We start from the raw sequence: 19,497 nt of genomic DNA on the forward strand, positions 1-19,497 counted from the left end.
ATTAGCAGGAGAGGGAAGTTGGAAGGTATAAGGTGTAGGAGAGAGAGGGATGATAGAAAGGGACCAGAAGGAGTTGACCAGGATGAGAGACCGGGATAGACCACACCACTCGTTTTCCAAAGCTAAGGGACTGGGCTAAACCCAGAGGAGAAGAGTGTTGATGCCACAACCAATTAATTACTGATATGATATGTAGTGTAGGATGGAGGAAAGTCTAGGAGAGAAGGGTCAGATCCCGTCAGATCGGGAGGAGGCAACTACACTGGGAGACTGGGCCGGACCCGTATCGGGCCGAGAATTGAGCAAGTCCGCAGTAACGCTGGCTGCAACCCACCACTATGCCCACCAACACAACATATAATGCTACAATTTAGTTAATCATCGGCTACAGCCTTCTACCTTAGCTACTAGGCGTGCTATTCGCAGTAAGCAAGTTTTTGGAGGTCTGTGATGGGTGTGCCAAAGCTGTGCCAAAGCTGTGCGAAAGTAAAATATGGCTAAGTTAGCTATGATAAAGCAGATTGGCAAAATGAGAACATAGATGCGTATTGAAACATCTCGAGACTGGTTGTTCGGCTTCCATTAGCCCAGAAACCGGAAAAAAAAGGAGGGTCGACCTCGGTGAGGATTGAACTCACGATCTTGCGATTAACAGTCGCACGCCTTAACCAGCTTGGCCACGAAGTCATTTTACGACAAAAATGCGTAAGTGCTTTATGGTACCAGGCAAGCCTTGTGTAAATTTCCGATAATAATCGCTCAAGGAAACAAAAAGCTCTTTTAATTCTGATTATCAACATCTTGTAACATACTTCAAGTGATTTTCGATCTTAGATTACCAATATTCAGACTTAAATTACTGATTTTCTTGGGTCCCACTTGACACACGTACCACCGCAATTTCTCAACCAAGTATTGATAGAACTACACAATAGTGACATCGCATCGTATTATTTCCCGAAGCTTCTTGCAGTTTATTTATAGCAATTCGTTTTGTGGATGATTTCGATGACTTTTCTTTTGTGTTCATTCTACATAGAAAATCAACATGACAGCCTCTGAGACGCATTACACGTGAGTTCCGAATTTCACAACACAACACTAATGACACAATTACTAGGATCATTATCTTTGTTTGCTTATCACTCAACCAACAATAACAATTTCGGAGTTAACGGGACATTTAAGTTATATTGGGGAATCTTATGAACAATACCGCGGTGAACTCCGACGGACACCGCTTTCCCCTCAGCTGCTACACTTTTGTGTCTCTGCTGCGCCTATAGGCAGTCTTTGGAGCTGGTTAAGTGCATTTTTTGCTGAGAGATTGCCCTGCGTTCTTCGATGTATCGCATAAACGAGATGCTCGGAGATAGTGCCAGAACTGGTAAAGATCCTCGGATGATCCTATCAGAGGATGGCAATTTCTCATTAATAAGCGGTATTTTAGGAAAACAATAGTGTAGTGTGATCGTATATGATGCTGTTAGACGGACCGAAAGTTTCTATTGCGTGATTTCTGTGCTTCTCTCTCATCAGAATCCACCACCTCCGAAACCAAAATATTTGCGAAAAATTTCAAATAACCAAGAAGCTGAACAGAAGTATGCTAATTACAAAAGTCCAATGTCATGTTGAATAACCCGATGTTGTCTTTGACAGTTGTGAATTTTCCGTTGACGTGTACATGGTTGCTGACCACATGCCTTTCGATAACAATAGGCGAAGAATGAGGCGAAATGATGTCAGGACAGAAACAACCGTATTACCCGACAAATCAATCGGTTCGGCTTTTTAACAAAACAGGCACAGCTCCGAAACTAACCCGTTTGACCACATTTCTTATATTTAACTCCAAATGCTCTTGAATGTAGTGATATGCTTTGGTTGGTGCTTTTCGCGTACTGGCTGCAAATCGTGGCCTGTGACTACCTCAAATGGCACTTTACTCTCGACTGGGTGGTTCGAGACCCTGCTGGCCATGGTCCCCGGCCGATGATTGGCGTCAATGGCCAGTGGCCGCTCCCCACACTATGGGCTACCGAGGGAGATACTATTGAATTGACGGTGGTAAATCTCTTGAATGAATCATCAACAGTTCACTTCCATGGGATCCATTTCCGAGGGTCTAATGAGATGGACGGGGCGCTGATGGTGACCCAGTGTCCCATCACTCCTGGAGGACTGTACACTTATAAGTTTCAAGTGAACCAGCTGGGGACGTATTGGTATCACAGCCACTTAATGACTCAATACGGTGATGGTCTCCGCGGAGTATTCATCGTAAGACCCAAAGAAGCCATTCCAAACCTTAAATTTGATGAGGAAGCGGTCATGTCGCTCACTGACTACTACCAGTGTCTTCTGGAAACTTGTCTACAGGAAGTTCAAGACGGGTACCCCATAAAGGAAGACCCTGTCGCTGTTCTTATGAATGAAATGGCGGAATATAAGTGGCAAGTTGAAGCTAATAAGACTTACTTGGTTCATTTGGCGAATATGGCGGTGGAAGCAGGCCGATACTTATACATTGAGGACCACAATTTGACGGTGGTTGAGGTCGACGGCAACTGGGTGGAACCACGAACGGTTGAGTTTATCCACACTCTACCGGGACAAAGAGTGTCTTTCCTAGTACAAACCAAGGAAAATGCCAATGTCAACTTTATGATTGGGGTGTATATTGATCCGCAGACGATTAATGTCCCCGTAAACGGTACCAACCAGACCCACTGGATGGTCTACAATCCCCTGGCCCCCACCAGCAAGAGTATTCCAGTTGTTGATGCCTTTGACGATGTGTTTGACGACTCGATGATTGCTCCACTTACACAGACTCCATTGCTTCCTCAGCCGAATATCACGATAAATCTTGAGGCTAATTCGGTATTTCGCTCCTGGGCTAATAGTAGTTCTCATTCAACTAAAGTGGAAACCGTATGGCAAACTTTCAATAACCATACCTACCTGGCTCCTAAAGTGCCGACACTCCAAACTGCTTTGAGTGCCCCCAATAATTTGAAATTAAACCCTAAAATATACGGGCTGTGTGTCATTCCTTACGTGCTTCCCTTAAATTCCGTGGTGGAATTGAGGTTTGAAGGACTCGATGATTTGACCCATCCGATGCACGGTCATGGCCATAGCTTTCAAATTGTGGAAAAGAATGGGGTATATTATAATCAAAGTAATATCCCCTTGAGGGATACGGTTGGTCTAGAGCCTCAAAGTACGTTGACCCTTCGTTTTAAAGCGGATAACCCAGGAGTATGGCTCTTCCATTGTCATCTAGAGTACCATATGGATATGGGCCTTGGGTTAACGTCTATCGAAGCCCCCGACCAATTACGGGTACACAGTACCAAGGAGGATGAGAGGAACTGTAAACAATTAGGGACCCCTATGGTGGGTAACGTCGCTGGCTTTACCAATGATTGGACCAACGACCGAGGGTACTGTAAGGAACTATGGGAGCAATAACGGGTTGCAATATATAACGGGTTGCAATATATACACGATTTGAAACGTGGTTTAAGACTTAGTAATAGTCTTCATTGGAAGAATCCCTAGACATTTCAATAGACACCTTTCCCAACGCAATCAACATCCCTTTTTTGGGATCGTCATAATTCCTTATCCATTCCTATATACACTTAATTCCCGAACCCAATAAATATATATCCTTTTTTTTTCAAGACGACTTAGTCATCGATTTTGAACGAGTACATCGCGTCCAAGTCGTCTTCGTTCTTCTTTTCCTGAGGCTTAGCCGCCACAGGTTGAGCCTTCTGTTGCTTTTTAGCCTTCTTAGGAGTGGCAGTCACGGCTGGTTCAGTCACAGTTGGCTGAGTCGCGGCGGCGGTAGGGGTAACCTTAAGCACCACTTTCTCTTCCAACGACGACTCTTCAAGTTCGACAGAACACGGTAATTCGGCGAGGATCGACTCCACAGTATCGAACACCAACTCACGTTTCTTTAATTCAAGTTGCCATTCGTCTTCGTCACGGGGGCGGCGTTTCCGCAGCGCGAGTTCGACAGTGAAATGTTCCCCCTTATTGAGACGTCCCATAAGCTCAGTCCGTTTCTGTTCCTTTAAATCACTTAAGGAGATGCTCCATTTAAACGAAACCACCTTCAGCGCCAGCTTTTTCCGTTCGGCTTTCGCCCGGTTAGCTAAAATTCTTTGCATCTTCAAATTGCCCAGCGCCACCAATTCCTGTTCTCTCACTTGCGCCAAGTGATTCAGGTAAGTCTTAACCATATCTTCGACTTTGACAAGTTTCACAAGCACGCCCTCGTCCTGTTTAATCACCTGTACCCCCTGTTGCTTCAAATTAAGCGAGTTGGCAATTTCGACAAAATCCGCCGGCTGAGGCTTCCCCTGGTCGAGCAATTTCACCCGGTACAGCGGCGACACTTGGTGCACCTGCAGCACGAGCCATTTGAGCGCCGCCCGCAGCTGTTCCAGCCCCAGCTCGTTGGCGAACCGGACCCGCCGGTTAGGGCCTGCCGGCCGTTGCGGGCGTTTCGCCAGCTGCTGCTTCTTCTTCGGGTACTCCTTAGCCTCCAAAAGGTCTCGAAACCGGTTATTGGCCGTATTTCTCGGGGTCTTGTTGGCATTTTCCCCGAGCTTATTGTGGGAGATCCAGCCAATCTCCTGCGCCGACGCCACTGTCGAAGACGCCACGTGTTCGGGCTTCATCACCGGCACCAGCCGGTGCATCAGACGAGCACACACCACCACACGGGAACGGAGCATCATGGTTGTGGAATAAGGTGAAATATGGTGCGGGATTTGTCGGAGCTTTCTTGAGAAAAAAAGACTGTGTGCAGGACAGTGCTCGTGAAACAAGGTCAAGCTTATTCTTTCAAGAAACACGTAGAGGTAAAATTTCGGAAATTTTTTTCGAGGAAGCGTTTCAGAATGAGTAGTGTTAGATGAATGTACTATTTTTATTTGTAGTTCTCGCAGTGGGAGCAACGATGGAGTTGCCCCCTTGGTGGCCAGGGCTTCTCGGAGGTCCAGGGAATGAACGTGGTGTGATTGGAGAGAACGTTCCCGGGAATCTTTTGTTGCGAGCCCTGGGAAAGGCAGACACGCCCACGAGGCAGCCGCACCAACCGTCGCGGGTCAAATTGAAATCGTGTGTTTATTTAACTATATATATGAAAGTTGGGGTATCTGAAGGTTGAAACGCCAAGAATGGTTTCAAAAAGAGACTTGTTGATTTGAATGCAAAGGAAGCAAGACTGTAACGATAATTGATTTTCGTTGGAGTCTATGCCTCACTAGAATTAGACCAAAGGGCTTCAAGCCATGGTGACGGCCAATAACCGAGTCGATGAGTATGTCGCTTGTACTTGTAGTGATTATCACAAGTGGAAGCGTCGGTTCGCAACCAATGTTTGAGAGTAATGGGGTCTTTAATTGTAGTCACTCGTTCCTCTATGCCAGTCCATCTCAGAGAACAGTCCATCTCTTGGTTAAGACTATTAATTCATGAAGTAGGTCTTGTCGCCAACTAAATGATGTTATGCTGCTTCTCTGGCAATCGGCCCTTCAACTCTCACCGACGCATGGATCTCGCCTGATAGCATTCAGCTATGGCCATCGTTAATCGCAATGCGAGTGTGTCAAATAAATGACAATCAATTGGTGAGTCCGTGATAATGTTTGATGCAATTAAGGCCATAATTCCAAATAATGGCGAAGGAAAACCTCAAGTAATCACTCAATAAACAGTCGTTAAAATGGTCATTAATGTGGCGCCACTAGTCGATGGTGACGGGGTCGTCGGCGGTACCGGTGGCTTGTGGCGGTCGGTCAAAGGGGGCAAAATAGAACTCAATATACTTTTCGGTGAACGAGTTGCGAGCCCGTGCCGGCGCCGGCGCCAGCGCCGATGAATTTATCGCGAGGGGCGCTTTTGGCGCTAGCGCCGGCGCTGGCGCCGACACCGCGGCATCGTCATCATCGTCGCTCTCAATCACCACCACCAGCGCTTCGGCGCTGGCGCTAACCGCGCGCGCCTGCGCCGAGTCGTCCACCGCCCTAAACCGACCGGAATCAGGCAACTCCACCCGCTTGACCGTCGTCGGTGTGTGGCTCAAAATATACGCCATCAGCTCCAGTTTATACAACTGGGACGCCGTGAACGATAGATCACATATCGGACACCGAAACGTGGCGTGGCGGGTGCGCACTAATATAGCGCGGTCCAAGTTGAGGGCGTTTTGAGTGGGCAAATAGTGGGCGATGCTGCCGGCGACGAGACCGGCGCGGCGCTTGTCGGAAAGCCGTCGGAGCTCACCCATTAAGGGCCCATAGAAGAACGGCATGCGGTGGGTGGCGCAGAACCACTCCAAGTCAAAACACTCAAAATGGATACACCGAGTCAGTTTCACGGGGTACTGGAGGCGCGTGCCGGAGTAGGAGTCGACAAGCAGGGCGACGGTGGTGGCGACGAGATCGTCTGGCGGCGGCATTTCGTCGTTGAAGTAGCCGCGCATCGGCGCCGGGACATCGTGGTAGGGCGCCAGCGCCAGCGCCGCGGCGCTAGTAGTGGCAGTGAGCGCCGCCGGCGCCAGCGCCAGCGACACTTCCTCAACTTCCTCGACTTCTTTGATTTCCGCGGCTCCCGACACCGCCGACACTTCCGTCACTTCGATATCGTCGCCGTTAAGCACTTCGTCGAGTTCTCGCTCCAATAGCCTGGAGTCAACTTCATCGTCTTTTCCCTCTGAAACGGGCAGAAACAACTCGGCAAGCGACTCATCGCTATCTTCGCTCGCTCCTAAAAGCTCTAGGGGCCTGATTTGCCGTAAATTTGCCGGCGAAAGCCTGAGGGTAACCTTATAATGTCTCGGTGGGTCGAACCGTTGAAGCGCCTGCGGCGGGAGCCTGAGCACCACCACCGTGTTTGCCGTTCGTTTGCGACGTCGTGGACGTGGTAGTGGAGTCATATAGCCGCTAGACGAGCTGTGTGTGGCGTGGCGTGCGCGTGTAAAATGTGGCGAGTGTGAACCGGACTGAGGGTGGGGGGGTCTTTGGTGAGAGCCCACCCTCGATGAGAACGGGTCACGAGCGCGATCACACCAGATAAATCAAACAATTTAAATTAAATGTAGATGCAACTAACAATCATGAAAATTACAGTTGTGAAAGCTTTATAATCGAGTGAAAAATTGGTTACGGTAAGAAGCGTGTTTCAGGTAAATCAAAGCGTTAATGAACGGTGGTAATATACCAGACTCACTACCAAATAGTGGAGTCCATAACTGTTTGATTTAAAACTAAAAGTATAATAGCTTTGACTGTTTGTTCGATAAGTAAATTCAAAGCTAATATAGGTTTGTGTTTCATCGGTCAACTGGTACTCCCATAAGTGCTGTTCGAGGACTACAAGTTCTCACTATCAAAAGTAAACGAAGGCCATAGTTATTAGAAAACTGGACACTTAAATAGCATTTATACAGTATGATTTTAAGGGAATGACCATTAGTGATTGGATTTAGCGACGCATCGTTGCCAAACACTATTGCTAGACTCAAACGTACGCATGGCTATAGATTTCTACTGTTTGGAGTGTAAGTTTGATTACAGTGTATGTATGGTACAGATCTACTCGTTCTTGTGGAACACCAAGTAGTTGGGCAACCCGTACACCTGGTAGCCCAACCGCTTGGCCATCTTGGCGAACCCTTCCGTCTCAATCAAGTGGTAGAAGGGGAAACTGGGGAACATGGCCCCGTCGCGGTGGACGTCGCCTTTAACCATGACGGCACCGCCACCAACCCCGTCCAATTCCATCTCGGTGGCGGGGTCGCCGTTGGCATCGTAGAAGTGAGCCATCAACGGACGGTAGGTGGCCATTTCGGCGTAGCCTTCGACGATGATATCGTCTTTACCTAAGGATTCGGCGATCTTGAGCCCTTCGTCCAGCTCGATCCAATTGTTAAAGTCATAGGGACGAATCTCTTCCTTTTGGTGTTCATCGTTGAAATAACGTTGCCACACGTTGGCCAGCACCACGGGCTTGTTGTGGCGGATTAAGTCCTGCATGAGCGTCTTGGGGGTCTCGACAATGTCGGCGTCAAGCCACAACACCCACAGCGTCTTCGGGCTGATCGTGGTGAAAAGCAACGAGTTGCGGGCCAACGCCATCATCAGCCGGCGCTTCTTCTGCACGGCAAGCGCGTGGCGTTCCTGTTCGTCTTGCGAAGGTAACAGGTCGGTATCCTGGCGCAAAATGGTGATTTTCTTCCACGAAAGCTTGCCGTCGCGCTCCAACTGCTTAATGGCGGCCTCAAGCTGCTTTAAAGCGGCGTCACCGTCTTCGTTTCTCGGTAAAATGAAACCCAACAGCACAAGAGAGTGATCGTAGGTAAGCTTATTCAAATTATCCCAGTATTCAGGGGTAAATCTCAGCATCGGCGTGAGCACAAGCACCTCTTCTTTATTGATCAACGCGTCGGCGCTCGTGGTCAACTTATTCAAATCGTAGTGGTTGATCCCAGGAGCGTTCTTCAAGATATCGCTCTTGAGCCACTTCAGCTTTTTCGGGTTGGGGTAGGCGTAGCTGGTGGTGGCGCTTCCGGCGCCGGCGGCTCCGGGACGGAACAAGGCCAAATATACGAGCGCAAGCACCGCTAGCGGCACAAGCACCGTCAACGGCTTCCGCTTCACCGTGCGGACGTAGCTGCCAATCATGGAGGGAAGACGGTAGTGGAAGTGGTGGCCAGGTGTGTGTGGTCGCGAAGAAGATTTGCGCGAAAACTTAAAAGGAGCCGCAAACGGGGAACGGAATTGTGAAACAACAGCTGAGACAGTCACTGAAACAAAACATGCTACATAACTGAAACATCAACACCGACTAGATCTAACTCTATGAAATGCTATAATATTACCCTGTTTCTCTTCCCTTTGCTAGCCTTGGCCTTCTCGGTGTCGCCGTGTGCCTGCCGCGCGCGCACCCTGCCAGCGAAGCACCTCGCCGGATCATCTGGTCTTCGGAGTCACGTGATGCGATGTGGAATTAAACGTGGAATTAGACGCGATAGCCCTTCCAAATGATCCGTGTTCCCATTGAAAGAATATGAGCATTTGAATGTGATTCAACCTCTGAATTGGTTTTGGCTATGGCTTTAAATGACTAGAGACCAATTCACTGATGATCACACTCTCGAACAAGTCATATTCGTGGCTGCCTTTTATAGCCATGGACTCTTCGTGATACTCTGTATTTACTTTTACATCTTTTCTTCCTCTGATCCATGGAGAGATAAAGGGTAGTTTCACCTAGCACCAGCCTCAAAATTGAGACCGCCATCGCAACATTGGAACGACTAAGGAACGGTCAACGAAGGGTCCCCGAAACTCACCAGGAAGCTGTTGGCTTGCAGATTTCTACAGTTGTTAAATACACCAGGCGTCATGAGTTTGTGATGTTTGATTTCTCGATATTGTTCTAGTAAGACTCTCAAAGGTTATTTGGTGCTACGATACATTTGGACGATTTTAGGAGCCATCAAGAGATGAACACGAGAGGGAAAGGCGATGGTAGAATCAAGACTACTTGTAAAAATACATCAACGGTTTTACATTGTTGATCAAAGCTAATTTAATCCCCGTTCTCTCGTTAGGCTTCACTCGAGGTATGTAGATGAGTATCTCAAGAACCAGGACTTACAGATCATATATCCGCTAACAAATGTTGTTCGCAAACGGCTGAAGACTCATGTTAGTAAACGTCGGCTTAAGCCGTTTAATTTGTGTATTCACTCCCAAATTTCTTAAAAAACTCTTGGTGCGCAAAAACTCTCAAAACCTCTTAGACACTCTTAAAAACTCCCAGTCTCTCTCATGGCTCAGATTCCCAGAGCTACAAACTCACAGTCTCGGCTTCAATGTTTCTCAAAATGGCACAACAACCTCATACACAACTTCCATGCTAAGATTAATTAAGAATACTCCTTTGTAAAGTTTCAATCAACTAATGGCTGGGTCGCGTATACCCTCCTAGTGAACCCATCCCAGGACCAAAACTACCTCAAGATCGCCTCCACCAAGCTTATTGGTGACGCCAATTTAGCCCAGTGGCGACACAGAGAACGGGTACGGGTCATCGTGGAACCGCCATCTGACGACCGCTCGGTGGCAGTGACCGATACTTCTCTTGCTTCCGATAAGTCTACTACCGATATCGAATGGCATTAAAGATTACTACGGGATTCCGTTCAGAACATTTATTGATAACTCCTCTAGGGCCTCCGGCCTGGCCCTTGCGGTGGTTAATCATTCTTTGGGTATTCAATTATCGATTCTAAGCTCAGGCAATTCCACATCGGGGTCGACGGTGGCGATCTTCACCACCCCTTCCACCGTCTCCTTAACGGCTTTGTACGCAAGGTTGAAAGCGTACGCTAACGGGTTCTGCTTACCGGTGGCAACGTCCACAAGCCCGTGACCAGGGACACTACCAGGGCGTCGATCATCGGAGAAATGGAGAGCATCAGCATTAGCAACGGGAGCAGCGGCCGTCAATGTGATAATGGCGACAATGGCAATGTTCTTCAACTGCATGACAAGCGAATGATTTAAGTAGGAGGTTGATTTATAGTTGAAGGAAAAATCGTCTGGCTTTTATAGCTGATTGAGTCGAATTGAGTAAACGCGGTTAACCTCCTCCATATGCGGCCCAGAGCCTCTACATTGGCCCTTGAATGAAATCTTTATTTGAGAAAACCCACTCAACAGGCGAGGACTAAATTAACGTTGAGCTTTGGTCGTGGGTCCAATATCGTCGGATTTGAACCTACAGTGTGCTGATTAGCACCCTCAGGACTATCGTATATTGAGCGATCGATCTTCGTTGACAGGTGGTATCTTGGTACCTGCCTCTGGCCTCTCACTAAACGCGTTTGCCGATTGTTTATGGCGGAAATTCTACAGGATCGGGAGATCGAGTCTAAGCCCAATCCGTGCGTGGTGTAATCTCTCGCAATAACGACGCAAAAATCAGTGTCTGAAAATAATGCTGATATGAGGGCGGTACCTAGTTGTCTCTGAGATTTATTTGCCAACGTAGGCTTGACTTTCACCATCACCAGTTCCCTGAAAAACTTGATTGAACAACTTCACGACCCTACTCTCTCTGAAAATACTCACCTACTTGAAAAGTAATCATCGGAGGCTTCAGTTGAAAAGTCTATGGCGTGATTTGGTTGTTTTCAGTCTCTCCTAACACCTAGGAACCTAATTCATTGTCACGACCAAACGGGACTGAACAGTGACTCAATTCGTCTGACACCTCTGCAATCCTATCTCTGGCTCTTGCGTTTCCCATTGTGCTTAAGCCACGTTTGTTTTTTCCACGCCTCGCGTTTTCACGAACTTTGACTTCGCAGCTGTCAAAATTTCGCCAAGAGATTTCGGCGGCTGTCAAAAAAAAACCTGGGGTGCCAAGAAAACGCTAAATGGCGATGATCATGGCCAGTAGTTCCACAGTTTTGACCTCCCGAAACGACTATAGGAGTGGATGAAGAAAACTATGGATCGAGGACTTGTTGAGGCTGATTCCGCCACGTTTCACATTCTCGGCTAGAGGCACAGCCGAGGGGTGACTACATTGTTTCTCATATACAGGCTAGGGAAGACAAAAATAATCACTTAAGGAGATTTCCAGCAATTTTCCCGACCCTTAACTATATATTGGTGAGGAGATCCGCGTGTTTACTTGCCAGCCCCAAATTGATCGAATCATTAGTGATACAACTACATCAGTGAGTATGTCTTCCAGCTGGTTCTAACAACAAGTATCACTCGCCCATTGAAAGACGTGAACGTGAGTGACACCAATGGTTGAAAGACGTGAACATGAATGACACGAATGGAACCTGAATTGTGGATTTGGGAGTCAAGGCCTACTGAGATTTCTCCGATGGAAGAGACTACAACAAATGAGCGAGAAAACATTATATTGGGTATTGACAAGACGACAGACTCCGGCCCCGCCTGAATGTCTTGGTCGTTATATTCCAATTTGTAAACGAACTTAGTTTTCAATTCTAAGTTCGGGCAATTCGACAAGGGGGTCGAGAGTGGCGATCTTCAACACACCTTCACCGGTTTCCTTGACGGCCTTGTACGCAAGGTTGAACAAGTAGTACAACGGGTTGGTACCGTTGGTCAAAATGCCGAGAGCACCTTTACCAGGGACACCCTTAGGTCTTCTGTCGTTGGAAAAGGTAATGGCTTCAGCTTGAGCCAAAGGTTCAGGCAACGCCAACGCGTCGGCTTCGGGAATGGGGATGGCAATGGGGGAGGCGACAGCCAACGAAGCGATGGCAACGGTAACGAGCGACTTGAATTGCATAGCGAAAGAAGGTTGGGGTTGAGAGATTTGGAGTAAAGGGATTGGGTGGTGTTTATATAGTCAATTCGGTTTGCAGCTAATTTGAAGGCGGCCAGGAGCTTTCGTTTGTGTCGCGTACAGCTAAGAAATTGGCAGGGACAAGATTTAGACTAATCAAATAACTAAGAGAATAACAGAAACGTAGGCGTGCTACATGACCAAGAGGGTCACCAATGTCAGCATCAGAGGCCGTATCACTGGAAGAGAATGCTACCGACGAATGACTAGTAGCAGTCGGCGAGTAGTTGGTCAGGAACACCGACAGTTACCACACTGCAAGATAACTCCCACGCCAGATTCTTGCGTGTTACATCTAGCTAAAAAAGTCCACCGGCTATGCTACTTGGGGAAAGCTGTAAGGGGCGTTTGGGATAATAATCAGCTTATTTTGGATCACTGCCATGAATATGATATATGTTTGGGGGATGGTGTTCATAACCGCGGACCGGAGTTCTCTCGCTACCGCCGTCCCGCGGCGGGAGATTCGGTATATACTTATTAGAGAATATCCATCATGGTTAAACCTTTTGATCTGGCATCAAATCTCCGTTCTCTTTCATTTTGGATACTCTTTTACAACCCTTTTTCGTTATTCGATCATAAAATGTCGAAAAATCTCGCAATAGTTTAGCGTTTTCGGTATGCCGAGTTAAAAGTTTAGGAAACAATTGGTGACCAGTATACAGTACATTCCCAAAACTGGAAGTGGGTGAGGGAATAAAGACGTGATAATATTAAAGTGGGCTGTGCTTTAGAATTATTGTTAGCTTCTTTATATACGGTACACTGCCTCTGCTGGCCTGACTCCACCCATTTATTGAACATGGAATTGATGTGTGACATCTGAATAAACCGATACCGGCTCGAGTCCTGATAACTGTGCCGATGCCGATGCAGATGCTGACTCGAAGTTGGAGTTAACAGGACCAACAAGACAGGATTCACCTCATGATATAAGAAGTTGCCGACAGTTTACAGGATAGATGTCTCAAGCGAGAGACACTACGGATGGACATTAACTGAAGATGATGCTACAATATTTGAAGTGAAAGAACATTTGATTGGTTGACAAGACATTCAGGCTCCGGCCTTACCTGAAATGTCTTAGTCTTATGAATCTTTGAGGTATACTTAACCTAGTTTTCGATTCTGAGTTCGGGCAACTCCACAAGGGGGTCGAGGGTGGCGATCTTCAACACACCTTCACCGGTTTCCTTGACGGCCTTGTACGCAAGGTTGAACAAGTAGTACAACGGGTTGGTGCCGTCGGTCAAAATGCCGAGAGCACCTTTACCGGGGACGCCCTTAGGTCTTCTGTCGTTGGTGAACTGGATAGCTTCGGCGTCCGCAGCAGGAGCGGCGACGGCGGCGGGGGCAGCGACGGCCAACAGGGCAATGGCAAGGGTGACGACAGTGTTGAATTGCATAGCGAGTGACGGGTGTGATGCTCGTGTATTTGTCGAAATTAGTGAGGTTTTATACGCGGCAACGTCTAATACTAAGGCGTCAACGCGTGCTAGTAGTCGATACACATCATATCTACGAGTATGAGCGAGCTAGTGGTGAAGTTTTTGGTCTGTACATAGTAAAATATAGAGTGAAGAGCTAGCCGTACCCTCAGTACCACCAATTCATCGTAGTAATCTATACCATACGGCTGGGAAATCTGACAGTGTCGTAGCCACTTGGTCTCTAGCCGTCTGTCGTCGGCTTGACCGCCTATGCACGGGTGCACCCACAGGTACCGTTTTCCGCACTCTCTTGTCCGTTTTGGGGTTCGCATTGTATTAGGTTCTTCCGATCTCAAAAACGCCAGATGTACCGCGGCGCCCTCCCCTTACAGTCGGCAGATTAGAGAAAATCGGGTCGAGATTGAATACGAGGCGGATGCCAAGGGGCGTTCTAGGACAATGGCATAGAATTCGGGCGTTATAATATTGCCACAAGTCGTCAACAGATGCTGTTATTCGAGTACCAGTACGCAAGAGTTCCTGAGTGAGTATTGCAGAGATAAGTGTTTACTACCTTTGCTAACGATCTTCCCCCTAGGTCTATATCTCGCGGAATCGGTTATAGACAAGTATAATACTACGCGACACAATACCGGGAGAATACATCGTTCCCTGAAACAAAGTGTCGACCATCTCGCTAAATCAGGACTCTATCTACCATAGTCAAGCTTAGCCTCCACCACAGTAATACCCGGAACAGTCTTGATCTCACCTGATTGTTGTAGACACGCTAACCTTATGTGTATCAACTCAATTGCTGGCTAGTACAATCCCTCTTGGTAACCGTGGTGGAAATTGAATCTTGGCATTGATCAAAATGGATGATAATCAGATGAGAATGACGGCTTATATTGTGATACCGCTCGATCGACGCCGACGCAAACGCCACGTAGTTTACAGATGGGGAAAAAACGGGCGCTGCGACGCGTAAATTTGAATTTGTGTTTGTGTAATCCTGTGCGCGTAATTGTTTACTAAAGGGCGGGCCCCTGCGTATCGGCTACGCTCGCGAGAAACGATCGAAAACAATAGAAAATACTTCCCGATAGTCGCCAAAATCTAACACAAGCGCCACCTCTAATCACAGAATTGGGTGGAAGCAGGTACCGTTTATGGTGATGGCAACGTGGTTAAGTGCATCCTCAAGATCCTCCACCAACAGCTCGTCAGCTCAATTGAGCCACCAAAGTATTGAAGATCATCTGGAGAGCGTTAATAAAGTGTACTGCTTTCTCTGATTGAATAGCTATATAGCTGCTATTGGTTGAGACTATTTTTCCAATTCTAATTATTCCGACAAGCTCTGTGTAGGTGGTCGCCTCGGTGAACGCCCTGTCATCATTACACTTTTGACATGCAAGGGCATAGATCCCACCAGCGACCAGATGAGCTCCCTCAGGAGTTGGATCCAAAGAGAAATACAATCGCGTTGACCTGTGTGCCCTAGACTATTGTCTTGGAGGTCAATCCTTTTAAATTTATTATCTTTCTCGAAGTTATTGTCCACTCCTTCTCAAAGAGCACAGCACAACGCCTTGGCGGGTGAACCCGCCTCATAAAACCTACAATTAGAAGCCTCAGGTATATAACTGAGGATCGTCGCTGGTTCCAACACCCACCCACTTTCGTTAATAATGCAATTGAAGAACATTGCCCTCATCGCCGTTGCCGCCACCGCTGTCTCTGCCGCCCCCATCGCCCGTGAAGGTGAAGGTGCCGTTACTGCCACTAAAGGCGGTGGTGCCGTTGGTGCCGTCGGTAACTTCGCCAAGTCGTTCCTCTCTAAGGACACTCCCATTAAGGGTAACGGGCAATGGATCGAAAAGCTCGCCCAGGGTGCCTCCAACCAGTTGGTGAACTTTTTGAACTCTACCCTCGGCTGGATCCCCTTCTAAGCCAGGTGTCCCCCATACCCGTTCACTTCTGGGAGCCGCGTCTGTGTGCTTGTGACTGCGCGCTCATCATTTCCTATTTTTACGACAATAAATAACTATCGGCCGGATAAACTTATTATGTAGGCACCTCGAGATCATCACTGTCGTAAACACCGCGTATTCCAATAGGGCTACAAACGAGATGGCCATAACAACCACAGGAAACTGATGGGCAAAAGTTAAGACCATGCTGGCAGAAGGAGGCCCCGTGGATCGTCCGTGGAGGACTCCGCAACTAGTCCTAAACGAGTAACTCTCCGTTCTTCGCAAACATAAACACCACGGAGAAGAGAAATCGGCCGATTGGTTACTTGCGTCGCCATCCGCAACCGTTTCGGGTTCTAACCTTATTTTGCGCGAGACTAATATATTAGTCATACGATCTTATGATTAACCCTGAATGAAGCCGGGTTTTACATCAACTACACCTTACTGAGAAGTTGGTGGATATTTGGAAGCAGAGGTGGCCTGATTGCTGTTGAGTCTGGATCTTTCGCTTGCGCAAACCCAAGTCCCTCGAAAAGTTACGCACAACGCAGGAACCACGCCTCTTTCGACGCCAATTTCACACCCAACGCGGACACTTAGCTGGCGACGCCCTGCATTGTCGTCTATACACAGCTACTGCCCCACCCAAATAAAGCCCAATACGACCCTTTAGCTTCCCCAAACCATCACCCAAAACATGACACAAGCAAATTTTCCAATGTAGACTCAGTCACCTAAAAAAACTTCTCGGCGTTAGCCTCAAACAGGCAATCCGGAAATCGGAGGGTGTCTTTGTGATGGAGGCGGCAATCGGTGTCAATGGCGGCCACGCAGATAGATAATACCCTACCCGAATTTATATACTTGCAGAGCCGCCGAAAAACCTGTTGCTATCCCCAAACACCATTTTATTCCTAACTCATGATACCATCGCTACGGTGGACAGCCACGGCTTGTTGTGCTGTGCTCGCTGCCACTGCTGGTGCTGCCAGCGTACCTTACTACTGGGATGAGCCCCACCAGATGTTGTTTGCCTGTAATGCCCAGATCCAGCAGTACCTGGACTTCTGCTATGATCTGGATTTGGTTTGTGCCTATAATAACTGGCCATGCCCCTGTTTCGATATGGATGCTCGAGGTTCGCTTGCCGGTTGTCTTCGCAATGCCGGTGTGTTCAATAATGAGTACTTCGAGGCGTTCTTCGACTTGTGTAAGACCTGGAACGTGACGCTTAACGAAACACATATGCTCGATGCCCTCAGCTACTACAATGAGTATGCTAAGGAGTACACGCCTCTGGACTACCCGGACCAGTTACGCAATATCACAACGCCAATCTTACTTAATGGCACTGATACCTTAGCCTACGCCGAGCTGATGTGCAAGTTCTTGGATAACTTCAATATTCTGACTTATTATGGCACAGGGATGCTTGGGTACTGGGTGGTGATCTTAATTCTCGGAGCATTGGCTAATTTCGCTAAATTGATGATGCCTGGTCTCATGAGACACTTAAATGGCAAAATGCTGGTGTGGATCAGACGTTACATTACCCTTCCTGCCGTTCACCGAAAGAAGACCAACAACACTCAATGGGCGGGTATCTTCCAGGCGTTGCTTCCACTGCGATACGAGCTGATTGTGGTGACAATATGGGTAATATTGGTGGTGGTTCTTGTCTGTGTGGACGTTGTCCCTCCACACGACGACCCCTTGTTCCCTAGTCGGCAAATCGGTACTCTTCGTTTCGTTGCTGGCCGCTGTGCCGTCAGTTGTGGTATGCTTGTCCCGCTTTTAATCCTATTCGGGCTGAGAAATAACCTCCTTCTTTGGATTACTCACTGGAGTTACTCGACATTTCTCACCTACCATCGGTGGATTGGCCGAGTAGTGTTTTGTCTCGCCTCTGTCCACGCTATAACCTTCAGCTATGCCATGAATTCATTAGGTGTAGGCAACTATGGTGAGATGATGCGTCGTGATTATATGGTTGCCGGCACCGTGGCAACTGTTGCTGCTGGTTTCATCGTCTTCCAAGGGTTCCTCGTGCTTAGACGTACCAAATATGAGCTATTTGTGGCGTTACACATCCTTTTAGCCCTTCTTTTCATTGGCGGCAGTTGGGGCCATGTGATGCGGTTTAATCACCACCAGCCATACGTGGCGGCAACAGCCGTCTGGGCTTTCGATCGTGTCATCCGTCTTTGGAGATTGATCAATTTCGGCTGTCCCAAAGCTCAACTTACATTGATTGCTGACGAAACAATCAGAGTTACCGTCCCCATTCGCTCCGGGTGGACACCGAAACCTGGAGGGTTTGCCTTTGTGTACTTTATTCGTCCGCTGTGTTGGTGGCAACTGCATCCATTCACTTTCAATCAACTGGTGGTCGATGGCGGTAAACTTGTGTTTTACTGTAAAGTGAAGGGAGGGATGACCCATGGTCTTTACCAGCACTTGAAGCAGTGTCCTGATCAAACGGCCAGTGTGAGAGTCTCAGTGGAAGGTCCCTATGGCGGTGCTAGTCCCGTCAAACGGTACAATAACGCCATCTATGTCGCTGGTGGTAATGGTGTCCCTGGCCCTTACTATGAGGCGTACCACTTAGCCAAGACACGCAAGGACTCCAAGCAGACTATTCGCTTATTCTGGGTAATCAGAGAATACCAGCTGGTGCTCTGGTTCTATGAAGAACTCATGGCCCTTAAAAACACTAAGATCGAGTGTGTGGTGTACGTTACCCGACCCAATCTGATTCCATTCTCTCGGGAAGAGTATTTGAGAGTGAGACGACCAGCTAAACGGCTAGCGGGCGATGTAATACCGATGGAAATGAGCCTTTCATCGCAACTGCTGATCGGCTACAGCTACGATAAGCACGACCAGTATGAAGGCAAAGACCTTCCCGATGCAGTCTTAGCCCAAATTAAACTCGATTTGTACTTTGTCAAGTTCATTGAGGGCCGTCCTCTGATGAACGAATTGGTACAGACAACAATTGACACCACTCAGGGGCTGGTAGGGTTTGTCACCTGTGGCCACCCGATTATGGTCGATGATTTACGCCAGGCGGTGATTAATCATTTGGATGCGGGGCCAAGATTAGACTTTTTCGAACACTTACAAGTGTGGGCGTAACCGGAGCCCAGCACTTAAGTGTATTTAGCATATAATGATACCATGAACAACAAAACGAGTGTAGATCTTCACCAGTCAAGCAAGTACGAACTAAGACTCTTTCAACGAGACAAGCTTTTTATAGTCACTTGATTTAAAGCATAATTTCTTGCCTCATGTGAGGATTGTAGGTTGATCCGGTTCATGGTAGCCATAGCAATATCGATTTGTGGTACTAGCCCTCCAGAACACTATATCGTTGGTCGTGGCAGTCATACAAGACTCATATAAAACAAAGCCACTCTTTCTGCATCACATTCGTTGGCAAATCAATTTGGTTTAGGGAGTGGCGGGGGTTGCCAATCCAGACAGTGTGGAGGGTGCGACAGATGATGTCATTTATACTCATAAGACACCCACGATATCCATCAATTAAGCCTAGGCTGAATTATATACAGATTCCTATGTTGGCACTATACTTCCACCACTAGCAAAGCTTGATCATCTACTACGTGCACCTTGTATCTTGATCA

The 19,497-nt window shown here is 47.7% G+C and overlaps 9 protein-coding genes across 9 annotated transcripts; 3 read left to right on the forward strand and 6 right to left on the reverse strand. All coding sequences in view use genetic code 12, as the record gives it.

Moving 5' to 3' along the window:
• Positions 1-1,878: 1,878 nt before the first annotated feature.
• Positions 1,879-3,480, forward strand: DIURU_003704 (uncharacterized protein; the record flags this gene model as incomplete). The annotated part of the gene is made up of 1 exon (XM_034156496.1): positions 1,879-3,480. One exon carries the CDS (start codon positions 1,879-1,881, stop codon positions 3,478-3,480), a length of 1,602 nt encoding a protein of 533 aa, XP_034011468.1.
• A 221-nt stretch (positions 3,481-3,701) lies between these two features.
• DIURU_003705 (uncharacterized protein) lies at positions 3,702-4,763 on the reverse strand (the record flags this gene model as incomplete). Its single annotated transcript, XM_034156497.1, has 1 exon — positions 3,702-4,763. The coding sequence occupies one exon, from the start codon at positions 4,761-4,763 to the stop codon at positions 3,702-3,704; it is 1,062 nt and encodes a 353-aa protein (XP_034011469.1).
• Positions 4,764-5,773: 1,010 nt separating this feature from the next.
• On the reverse strand, positions 5,774-6,964 carry FGR3 (Fgr3p; the record flags this gene model as incomplete). The annotated part of the gene is made up of 1 exon (XM_034156498.1): positions 5,774-6,964. One exon carries the CDS (start codon positions 6,962-6,964, stop codon positions 5,774-5,776), a length of 1,191 nt encoding a protein of 396 aa, XP_034011470.1.
• Positions 6,965-7,622: 658 nt separating this feature from the next.
• MNN9 (mannosyltransferase complex subunit) lies at positions 7,623-8,711 on the reverse strand (the record flags this gene model as incomplete). Its single annotated transcript, XM_034156499.1, has 1 exon — positions 7,623-8,711. The coding sequence occupies one exon, from the start codon at positions 8,709-8,711 to the stop codon at positions 7,623-7,625; it is 1,089 nt and encodes a 362-aa protein (XP_034011471.1).
• Positions 8,712-10,310: 1,599 nt separating this feature from the next.
• Positions 10,311-10,583, reverse strand: DIURU_003708 (uncharacterized protein; the record flags this gene model as incomplete). The annotated part of the gene is made up of 1 exon (XM_034156500.1): positions 10,311-10,583. One exon carries the CDS (start codon positions 10,581-10,583, stop codon positions 10,311-10,313), a length of 273 nt encoding a protein of 90 aa, XP_034011472.1.
• Positions 10,584-12,054: 1,471 nt separating this feature from the next.
• Positions 12,055-12,375, reverse strand: DIURU_003709 (uncharacterized protein; the record flags this gene model as incomplete). The annotated part of the gene is made up of 1 exon (XM_034156501.1): positions 12,055-12,375. The coding sequence occupies one exon, from the start codon at positions 12,373-12,375 to the stop codon at positions 12,055-12,057; it is 321 nt and encodes a 106-aa protein (XP_034011473.1).
• Positions 12,376-13,550: 1,175 nt separating this feature from the next.
• DIURU_003710 (uncharacterized protein) lies at positions 13,551-13,841 on the reverse strand (the record flags this gene model as incomplete). The annotated part of the gene is made up of 1 exon (XM_034156503.1): positions 13,551-13,841. The coding sequence occupies one exon, from the start codon at positions 13,839-13,841 to the stop codon at positions 13,551-13,553; it is 291 nt and encodes a 96-aa protein (XP_034011474.1).
• A 1,718-nt stretch (positions 13,842-15,559) lies between these two features.
• On the forward strand, positions 15,560-15,820 carry DIURU_003711 (uncharacterized protein; the record flags this gene model as incomplete). Its single annotated transcript, XM_034156504.1, has 1 exon — positions 15,560-15,820. The coding sequence occupies one exon, from the start codon at positions 15,560-15,562 to the stop codon at positions 15,818-15,820; it is 261 nt and encodes an 86-aa protein (XP_034011475.1).
• A 948-nt stretch (positions 15,821-16,768) lies between these two features.
• On the forward strand, positions 16,769-18,985 carry DIURU_003712 (ferric reductase family protein; the record flags this gene model as incomplete). Its single annotated transcript, XM_034156505.1, has 1 exon — positions 16,769-18,985. The coding sequence occupies one exon, from the start codon at positions 16,769-16,771 to the stop codon at positions 18,983-18,985; it is 2,217 nt and encodes a 738-aa protein (XP_034011476.1).
• Positions 18,986-19,497: the final 512 nt, after the last annotated feature.

This window comes from Diutina rugosa (genome assembly GCF_008704595.1).
Source record: "Diutina rugosa strain CBS 613 chromosome Unknown scaffold56_size80469, whole genome shotgun sequence".
NCBI lineage: Eukaryota > Fungi > Ascomycota > Pichiomycetes > Serinales > Debaryomycetaceae > Diutina > Diutina rugosa.